Source organism: Xenopus laevis, chromosome 5S (genome assembly GCF_017654675.1).
Source record: "Xenopus laevis strain J_2021 chromosome 5S, Xenopus_laevis_v10.1, whole genome shotgun sequence".
In the NCBI taxonomy this organism is placed as follows: domain Eukaryota; kingdom Metazoa; phylum Chordata; class Amphibia; order Anura; family Pipidae; genus Xenopus; species Xenopus laevis.
In genome coordinates, this window is record NC_054380.1 from 46,379,851 (window position 1) to 46,390,646 (window position 10,796).

Here is a 10,796-nt window from a genome sequence, read left to right on the forward strand (position 1 = left end):
GATATTGAAACCCAAGAAGAAAGGGATGAATCTGGTCAAGATAATATAGGCACACCAATTTATTCAACCTATAAAAGGGTGTGGTTTTCCTTTATGCAAAACCACCACATTCCCCCACAGGCATGTATAACACGCAGATATACCAATGGTCACTTGCACTGGTCATTATACTACAAAATACAGAACTACAATAATGTAGCTTGTCATGGTTTTGAATTACTATTTAAACATGCAAGTGTATTTTATATTCAAATATAACATGTATACTATAATAAAAATATTTAATCGTTGCTTTTTCAGATGGGACAAATACAACAGCTGACCCAGGTAATTTCAGTAATAACAATTATCAAATTAAAACACCTTCCCCATAGTCATCTCTATATAATGGCATAATGTAGTGAATAAAGTACCCCCTATTGTAAAATATAAGGATATTATAAGTCACCATTGAGTTCCATGAACATATACAGGTCATGGATCTCCGACGTTACTTCTAATATGCTCACTGTATTCATTATAACACACAAATTTTAGTGAGTCATATGACAAAAATGACATCACTAAGCTCCTTTTACAACTGATGATATCACTAAGAGCCATTTATAAGGATATCATTTACAGGATATTCATGGCTTTTACGTGTATATATATATATATATATATATATATCTATATCCTTGCCCATTCCGTCTGCCCACTCTGTACCAGTATACCCCACTTCTGGGTGCTGTGTAGAGGTTGAATCATAGAAAAATGAGGTAGACTCACGCACTCCAGTTTTTACTTCACTTAATTAATTTAACTCATATCAAAGCATTAACGTTTTTGGCTCATGGTCTAGAGCCTTTGTCAAAATGCATTGCCATACATACAATAAAGTCCAGGCTGGTGCACTCAAAATCCACTATAATGAATGCCTGGTGCTGGTCATAGAAATACATATCCAAAGCAGCAAATGAACCGCACTCACAGGTCTTTTATAAACAAAAAATATTAAAAACTTTATTTCAACGTTTCATCTCCTAAACTTGAGCCATCCTCAGGAAGACTTTGCGACATGGTAATATTGGCCTGATCCGATTGTGGGCCCTAGGGCCCAACAATCAGATCAGAATGAAGGCGAAACGAGCAGTCGGATCACGGGACCGCATCAACAAACAGATGTGGCCACGATCCGACGGGATTTTCGGACAGATATCAATCAGGGAAGCCCAGCGGACACAGGCCAATAAGCTGCCGGCTTGGTCTCCCATGGAAGATTACATGAACAATAGGTGACTTTACAATTTCAATAACAGTTTTAGGGGTTGCAAATGGGTGGGGGGCATTTGCAAACCATTCAGAACCATACTTTTTAGTAGAATAAATTGTATCTACCGATTTACAATAGAAAGTTCTGCATTCTGTTGTAAATTTCACTTCTCTCATATAGTGAGCATCTAAGTAAACCATCAATGTACATTGGAGGACCCAAAACAGTATTGTTTGATACCTTTTTCATTAAAAGCTTCCTTAAAAAACACTCAGTTAACAAATGTAATAAGGGGAAAACACTATGGACATCTTTGAAAATAAAAACAGTAGATTAAATTGTTCCCTAAACAGCAAGTGTGTTAGCCTCGCAACAGTGTCCTTTTATTTTATTTTGAAGAAGTAAACCGCTATTAACTTTCTTTATGAAAGAGAATTTGTAAAATTTGCCTGCTAATAACAAAAATAATTTCCTCCAGAATCATTGATAATCATTATACAGAACCTTATGCATTTCTTTATGCACAAAAGGGGTTTGTTATTTGCATTTTGGGTAAGACAAAGTATGTTTGTAATCAGTGCAAAATCACAATGGTCATCAATAAATAAAACCAACTTAATTTGTTGTTTTTACATTCCCCAAGGTTATCCTAACTCCACATATCCATGGGTAACTGGGAGTAAGTAATGCTCTTTAATGATCTTTGAGTAAATTGAATTTATCCATATTTTTTTTAAGAACACCTGCTCAATAAATGATGTCTTTACAGCACCGTCATATGGTTGTGGGGGGTTCTTAACAGGCAGAACAGGAGTTATTTCCAGTCCGAATTTTCCACAACTCTATCCAAATAATGCATTTTGCAGCTGGGAAATCCGGGTTCCTCCCAACAAACAAGTGGAGCTAACATTTCTACATATAGAGTAAGTCTACTTTGCTGTATAAAACATACATCTGCATTGCTCCATTTTTAAATACTACATTTGCTGTGAATATTTTATTTTATTCCCACATGCTGTACAATACATATATACATATATAGTATATAGTTCCTTATAGGAACAGTTCAGTGAAAACATGAAAACTGGATAAATAGATAGGCTGTGCAAAATAAAAAAAATGTTTCTAATATAGTTAATTAGGCAAAAATGTAATCTATAAAGGCTGGAGTGACAGGCTGTCTAATATAATAGACAAGATATAAGTAATAGGGAGTTTGGAGACCAAAGAATAGTCAGACATGGGGGAGCAAAGAGCTCAAATAAGGACAATGATAACAGAAAAGAAGCACATTCAGAATAATAGAGGTCAGAAATTTGTGCACCACTGTAGGAGTACAAGGACTTTTGTCTCTTACCCGACCAGGGAATTTCAATGGGTCAATTGTACCTCAGTCTATTTTGGCTACATGAGTCCCATATTCTCATACTTTTAAATTAAAAAAAAAAAAGTGCAGTTAAACCTACATTTATATACAACACATATCACCTCAATAAAATCCTTGTGAAAAATACTTTATAAACAATATATATATATATATATACTGTATATATACGAACTTTATATATTTCTTATAAACAGCTTGGAGATTGCAACAAATTGTGTATATGACTCTGTAACGATATATGATGGGATCCCACTGAGCTCCCAGACAATGAGGAAAGTCTGTACACCAGTCAATGAAACTTTTACCTCTTCTACAAACGTCATGGGAATTGTATTCACAAGTGATTACAGTGTACAGCGTTCTGGCTTCCAAATTGCATATACAACTGTCGACAGGAACAGTCAAGAAGGTAACTATTTATATATTTATACAGATCTTGTGCTCCTTTTATGTGAAGGAGGATTTTCATCTCCACAGTAAAATAAAATGAATATAAAAATTAAACGACTTACTTGATTTGCAGCCTTATATACAGTAAATATTACATTTGGGAGAATATGGGGCTTGATTTTAGTGCAACTTTTTTAACAACTTTAATTTAGGCAAATTACACTCCAGATTTGTATGGAGAAAGTAGGTACTTACTAAAGTGTCTTTCTGACACAACAATTTAACTCCAAAATGCAAAAAACCTCCATATTCATGAAATGGATTAATGCTTTATGAATTTAATCTTCCTTTAACTTTAGTTTAACTCAAATAATGGTTCTTTCTCCAATGTCACTTTACTTCACTTTTGTATTTACCACTTTAATCCAAAATGATTTTGTTCAATGTCAAGGTTGCCAGCGCATTGACCCTTACACACAAGCTTTTATTCTTGGGTTCTCCTGCATCCTCCCCCCTTTTATGCCTCCCACAAGAGTAAACAACCAAGCGTAAAAGCCCTTAAAGGAGTGATTTGACAACCCTTATTTTATAATGATTCAGCTCTTTATTGTAACTGCAACCTAGCAAAAAATTCAATGGATTGTATATATTTGGTTTAAAACGATCCCTTCTAAAAATACAATTCACATAAAATCAGAATTCCACACAGCTAAAAAGTAATTAGTTCAAATATACAGAACATGTTTGTATAGATACTACCAATATGCAAAAGCTAAGTTAAGCATGTGGAGTAGGGTGGTGTCATTCCAGCATGAATTAACGTTACTCCATTTAGAAAAATTTTGGTCAGATTTCACATTTTTGAATTCACTCAAGGCAGAACATACCAACTCTATGCAAATGGTCTTTGGCCTTTTTTAAGTCAAAGATCCCAGAGCTGCAAACAGCAATAGCACTGTACTGTCTAAATATTGGTATCAGACAGGTTGGACCTAGTCACAGTTCGATTTCTTTTGGATTCAGCTCTAATTAGATATCCGTCGGACTGAATTTGCCAAATAGCCCTGGACTAAGTTGGGGGCCAGTGCAAACACATGTATTGTGTCCCCAATAATAAAGAAGTACTAGCTTAGTCACCTATTGCTCTGCCTGCATGGTTTTTCTGAAGTGAGCACAACAATCATATCTGTATACTCAATTTATGAGCAACATTGGTACTACTTTACCACTATATTTTATGTTAAGGCTGATATTCTTTTTCATATTTCCTTCATTAATTTACTGTATGGAGCACCTACAGTATAGTGACATTTAGGACTAATTTCAAGCTAGGCAAATTTTTGTAGACACCTTTATTTTTACTTGTTTATATATGAGCTTACAAAAATGATGATGTTTTATTTATTATCACTGTTTATTTTCAGTTAACTGTGGAGGGATTCTGACAAATTATTGGGGCACCATTGAAAGCCCATTCTACCCATATTCGCACAGACGTGCACATTGTTCTTGGCATATACAAGTTAGCAGTGATCATGTAATCCAGCTCTACTTTACTGATTCAGCGTAAGTAAAATACATTTTGCTAAATAATAATAATCATATACAGTATAAATATATACAGTATATATATATATATATGACTGGGTTTAGTGTTTAAATGTAGCGGAGTGTGATTTCGGCAGACCACGGATGGGACCTAAATTACCCTTATTATAAGGCATGTTAGTAGATGTAAATAGGATTTTATATTCTTTAAACAACAATAATAACCTTCCTCAATTCTGTTTCCCTAGACTTGGAAACTGTGGGATGGGATATGTATCTGTGTATGATGGAACACCATATAATTCTCCATTACTTGGGAGTTTTTGTGGCTCAACCACACAGTCTTTCCTTTCTTCATCCAACAGTCTGAGTGTAATCTACACCAGCAATGGTAGTAATAATAGTTTTGTAAGAGGATTCCACGCGTATTATTATGCTCAATATCAGAGCAGCCAAAATGGTATGTATTCAGTTCATGGTCATCAAACGTTACAAAAAAAAAAAAACGGTAAATCTGCTATGTTAGGCGATGACATGGTGTGGTTAGTGTATTCGTATGTAGAATTAACATTTTATTTATTTCAAGCAGTGACATAAAAGTGAAATATTGCAGTGTCCCCAAGTGTATGGACTTGTTTAAGAAAAGCCTGGCAGTAGTATGCAACTGGGATGGTCCCTGTGCCTTTGTCCTTCATAACTGAAGGAAATATGAAACCAGCTTGTAGAAGCAGGATGTAAATAACAAAGAAATATGTATCGGTTCTTAACTGTCAGCAATCATAGAGGACCGACTTGGGGGGAGGGGAGGCAGCAACATAACAATACGGTATTTTTTTCAGTGTATACAGTCTGACATAGTGATGGGTGTGAAATGCTAAAATGAGCAGGTGCAGTCCTGTAACTTCAAGCATTTTATCTGTTATGGCAAGGGTGCAGGGAAGCTACTGACTGACTGACCAGAGCTTGGGAATTAAGGGTCTTACATACAACCCTTCACTGGGAAGTATGTATTTGATGACAACTACATTATAAATAGATGCCATTTATACATAAACTAGGACCTTTTACTAGGAACATGGGTATTATTTTTTATATTTAGTAATATAGAAAAGGCTTAGGCATAAGTTTTATTTACCTATATATCCATTCCAGTTAGTTAGGATTTGGGGATTTTGTGGCACCAATGCATAATCTCTGTGACCACTTACTCCTCTCCTACATGATAGGGTTTATTGGACAGGGGCCTAGTCTCAACCATAGCCTAAAAGGAAGCTGTGGTTAAATAGAACCATCAGTTGAGTTTCACCTACTATCTCTCTAGAGGGCGGTATAAAATGTCCAGAAGATCCCCACACTATAGTTTACCCACTACCCTAACCAATGCAGGGTAATGAGTAGGTCAATATCACCACTTTTAGTTATGCTTCAGTCAAAGGGACCCAATTCCAGTGTTACTTTAATTTTTTTACAAAAAAGGGGGATTGTGGGTGCACACCAGAGGCCAATTTCAAAATATCTAAAGCCCTGTCTAAGTAATTCAAGTAAATATGCAAGTGCAAGTGACAGGATTCAGAAATGAAGACTACAGTGTTCTTGGTATCATCTTTTTCATTTCTTTCATTTCAGTGACGCTCTCATGTTCAACAGACTACATGACAGCTCGCATCTCAGTTTCGTACCTTCAATCGATTGGTTATTCACCTTATGAGCTATCTTTGAATGACCCTCAATGTCGTCCTACAAACTATGGAGATTGGCTTGTTTTCGAGATTTTCTACAACCAGTGTGGCACTATGACACAGGTATTTTAGTCTTTAACAATACAGTTAACAGACAAACACTACAGGTATAAGCATCTTGTTAATACTCTTGACACTCATTCTGTTCACAGATAGTTGTAGTAGTCTTTAAAAATGATGCTACTGCTGCAGTACAGATACTGTGGAGGTGCAGCCATTTCTAGTTGTTACTAAAACAGTCCTGTCTAAAGCTAAGAAAGTGTCAACTGAGCAAATGTGATGCTTTAATAAATCTCTCATGATTATTTAGTATAATTCTTCAAGGGTATTTAAAAATGAATGAAAAAGTGCACAACAGCAGCATAGCTCACTATTTTTTATTTGAATTTTTTTTTTAAATTTTCAACTCCTACATTATCCTACAACCCTTAAATGCAACTGAAAGAAAATCTTGCATTATTAACATTATGATTCATTGGGTAAGAATGGTAATACTATTGTAGGGGTTATTTATCAAAGTCCGAATTTATCTCAATATTTTCTGCTACAAACTCCGATTAAATCCACTCGGTTTTTTGCATTTATTATTACATTTTCCCAAAAATTACTTTGAGGAATAAAATCAGATTTTCAAGTTTTTTTCGGATTTTTCACCTGAAAAAATTTTTGCCCAAATACTTCAGGGTATTGCACAAAACCCAGCACACATCAAAAAATTATTGGGACTTCTCCCATTGACTTATATGCAACCTCGACAGGTCTGAAATGTCAGGGTTTAATAAATTCTGAAAAATAAGTGATTTTTTTTAAAGTCCGATTTGATAAAAAAAATCACAAATTTATGGTGATTTTTGCATTCGGAGTTTAGTAAATAACCCCTTTAAATGTTGAGTTGCTCACTTCTAACATATAACACTTCTATGATAGTTATGTCAAATCTTAATTCAGAACCAACTTGTAATTTTATTTTGTGCAAAAAAAAATGTGGGCTTAAATTAAAGTAAGGTAATATATTTTTTTCCCATTAGGGTGGAGGAGATACAATCAACTATATAAACACTGTGTATGGATTCCATTCTGGTCAAGTAATTCAAAGAAGCAAAAAGCTTAAGTTGAACCTGCAATGCTTGCTGTATCAGAACACCATGGTGGAAATTATGTATGAAGTTGATGATACCCTACAGAGGAATGTGAACCAATATGGCCTCTACTCTGCTAGTCTGTCCTTATACTCATCACCAAATTACTACTACCCAGTATACCAGTGGCCATACTATGCAAGGCTTAATCAGAACTTGTATTTCCAGGCAACTTTGCACAGCTCTGACCCTGATCTCACTTTATTTGTTGATACTTGCGTGGCATCACCTAACCAAATGGATTTTGTAAGCCAGACCTATGACCTTATTCGCAATGGGTAATTATATGCTTATAGCTTAAATACTACATTAAGTTTTTAAGTTTAACTATTGTTAGCCATTATATATCAACACAATTCCCATAAAGAGGGAGATAAAGGGAAAGATCCCTTATATAGAAAACCCCAGGTCCCGAGCATTCTGGATAAAAGGTCCTATACCTGTACATGCAGTAAGCAGTTTGGAAAGCAAACCATTTTTGCAATGACTGTATTGCGTGCAAAGAGGAAAAGTTTGACTGTTGTGACTATGGTGGAAAACACTAGAAATGTCTGCAATCAACCAGTTTAAGAGCTAAACAGTCAGGTGATTTATTTAATGGTTTGGTTTGCTGTATCGGCAACAACACACAGTTCACTTAATGATGTGACAGAGGAGAAGGGTGAAGAAATGCTAGTAGCTTGCAGTTTTATAAGTAAAGTAAACAGTATATTATGGTTGCTTATCAGGTTTCATGATCAATGTTTCATGGAAAAAAGATATTGAATAGTTTACCATTAACAGACTTTTCTGTTTGTACGTGCAGTTTGCAGTATTTTACTTACAATGGCCAGATGCCACAGAAATGCATCACTCCAATATAAATTCATTGTACAAAATAATTTTTCCCTTCACTTATCTGTGGTTCTGCTGTGTCTTCCTCATAATTTCACATGTATGCAATTACTATTTCCTTTATTATTTCCTAATTTCAACTTTTGTGCTTGTGGGCCTTTTAATGTTTCTACTGTGTCTCGTCTCAGTATCCTTCTCTTTAGTTTTGCAGAGCAAGCACAGAGTGCAAGAGAGCCCATATTTAATGCTTATTTTGACACGCATGGATAGGGCATTCGAAGGGACAACCAAGTTCCAGCCATGTGATGCACCTCCTATATCAAATTTTGTGTATACAGAGACAACCAATTGTATTGGATGCTGCAGATAGAAGGAGGTGCCAAAGCACATGCCAAAGCCACCTACATGGGAAGGGGGTGGGATGGAGGCTGTAGATCAGTGGTCCCCAACCAGTAGCTCGCGAGCAACATGTTGCTCTCCAACCCTTTGGCTGTTGCTCTCAGTGGCCTCAAAGCAGGTGCTTATTTTTAAATTCCTGGCTTGGAGGCAAGTTTTGGTTGCATAAAAACCAGGTGTACTACCAAACAGAGACTCCTGAGGGCTACCAGTCCAGATAGGGGCTACCAAACAGCCAATAACAGCCCTTATTTGACATCCCCATGGACTTTTTCATGCTTGTGTTGCTCTCCAACTCTTTTTTACATTTAAATGTGGCTCACGAGTAAAAAAGGTTGGGGACCCCTGATGTAGATGCACCTCACCAAAATGGGAAACTGAAAAAAGGTTTATATATCTAATTTTGAAAGATATATGTAATTCTTCATTAAGGTTCTGTTAATTGAAAATATTGCAGGAAAGTACAGTATATATATTACTTTCACACACAGCCAATTTCTTATTCTTCAGAACTATTGTGTAAGCACTAATTTAATAAGCTTTCTATTCCAAGTTAACTACATACGTAAAGAATTATTTTTATATAAGCCAGAGAGGGAGGGGCTTGTTATACAGTATTCTACAGTATATCCTAGGGTGATCCATAAGTGCATTGTAATAAAAACACATTTTTAATTCAAGTTTGTTTATATGGTTTATATTAAACAAAACCTTTTTTAAAGGGGTTTTTCAAGTTTGAGATAACTTTTAGTATAATGCAGAGAATGATATGCTGACCTATTTAGAAGAAGGCAACAAAAATTCAAAAACTATTCAAAAAAATTATGAAGACTAGTGATGGGCGAATTTGCGGCGAATTTGCGCGATTCGCTGCCAGCGAATAAATTCGTGAAACGCCCGCGAAAATTTGCGGAAAAAAATCGCCGGCGTCAAAAAAAAAATTTCCGAAAAAACGGGCGCCGGAGTCAAAAACGGGCACCGGCATCGGAAAAACGGGCGCCGGCGTCAAAAACGAGACGCAAATTCGCCCATGACTAATGAAGACCAGTTAATAAGTTGCTTAGAACTGGCCAATTTATAACATACTAAAAGTCAACTTAAAGATGAACCCACTCCTTTAACAAATGCAATCCTAAACATACTGTAAGATACTGTAATGTTATAGAAATAGTTTATTGTTATTATTACAGTAAAGTGTTTTTAATTTTTTTTATTCCTTTTATAGATGTATTAAAGATTCTACATATGCAGTCTATCCAAGGCCCTCTTACAACATTGTCCGCTTTGGATTCAGCACCTTTGGGTTTGCCAGCCGTTATTCTTCAGTTTATCTACAGTGTAAATTGACTGTATGCAGGAGATATGATTATTACTCTCGTTGCACTCGTGGCTGCATCACCAGAAGGAGGAGGGCTGCAGAGGCTTCCCATGGGTCAAGTGAAACACTAATAATAGGACCAATTGAAGTACAAGGAAACTAAAATTGTAATCCAAGAAAAAATATGTTTGCTCTAAAAACACAATATCCAATAACATTTTAGTTTATATTGATACCAATCTTGCTAATAATTTGATGAAGTTTACATCCTATATAAATAATAAGGAAACTTTAATATGATTTAACTGTTTGAGAGTAATCAGGTTGTTGATTTTTGCTGAGTGCTGATTTGTGAACATTTGTGGAATGCATCTGGAGAAAATGAATATTGCAGAAAAGTATTTGAAAAAAATGCTGTTGTAAAGAGATTGATTATTTTTGAATGTCCTGCAAATCTTTGTTACATTTCTTCCATAAAGTTTATTTTGAAGACACACATGTTACTGTAAGTCACTGTGAATGAGAAACTGTATTTTCAAATTATTTAAATTATCCTTTTTAAATAGTATAGATCAGACTGATGTGTGGAAAGGTGCCAGTCAAGGCAAACAATCTGCATGTTATCACAAAACGTTATATGTTAAATAATGCACCACAAATTGATTTGGTTCAGTGTCACAGTTGAGGTTCCCTTTGTCTCATTTTTGCTGGCAAAAGAATAAATTATGTTCACTAGGGCACCTTTAGCAAAAGTGTATTTGCAAGCCACAAAAATCATTATCACATTCAA

At 35.4% G+C, this 10,796-nt stretch overlaps 1 protein-coding gene across 4 annotated transcripts in view; it reads left to right on the forward strand.

Annotated features, from left to right (window-relative positions):
- dmbt1.S (deleted in malignant brain tumors 1 S homeolog) overlaps positions 1-10,500 on the forward strand; it is a 33,498-nt gene extending 22,998 nt beyond the window's left edge. For all 4 annotated transcript variants that reach the window (XM_041564491.1, XM_041564493.1, XM_018264669.2 and 1 more), the window contains 9 exons: positions 301-327; positions 1,899-1,934; positions 2,025-2,178; positions 2,837-3,051; positions 4,457-4,598; positions 4,829-5,040; positions 6,207-6,382; positions 7,348-7,736; positions 9,914-10,500. In XM_041564491.1, coding sequence (XP_041420425.1) covers positions 301-327; positions 1,899-1,934; positions 2,025-2,178; positions 2,837-3,051; positions 4,457-4,598; positions 4,829-5,040; positions 6,207-6,382; positions 7,348-7,736; positions 9,914-10,169 — 1,607 coding nt within the window. In that variant the 3' untranslated portion in view covers positions 10,170-10,500. The remainder of the gene's footprint in view (positions 1-300; positions 328-1,898; positions 1,935-2,024; positions 2,179-2,836; positions 3,052-4,456; positions 4,599-4,828; positions 5,041-6,206; positions 6,383-7,347; positions 7,737-9,913) is intronic.
- The last annotated feature ends 296 nt before the right edge of the window (positions 10,501-10,796 follow it).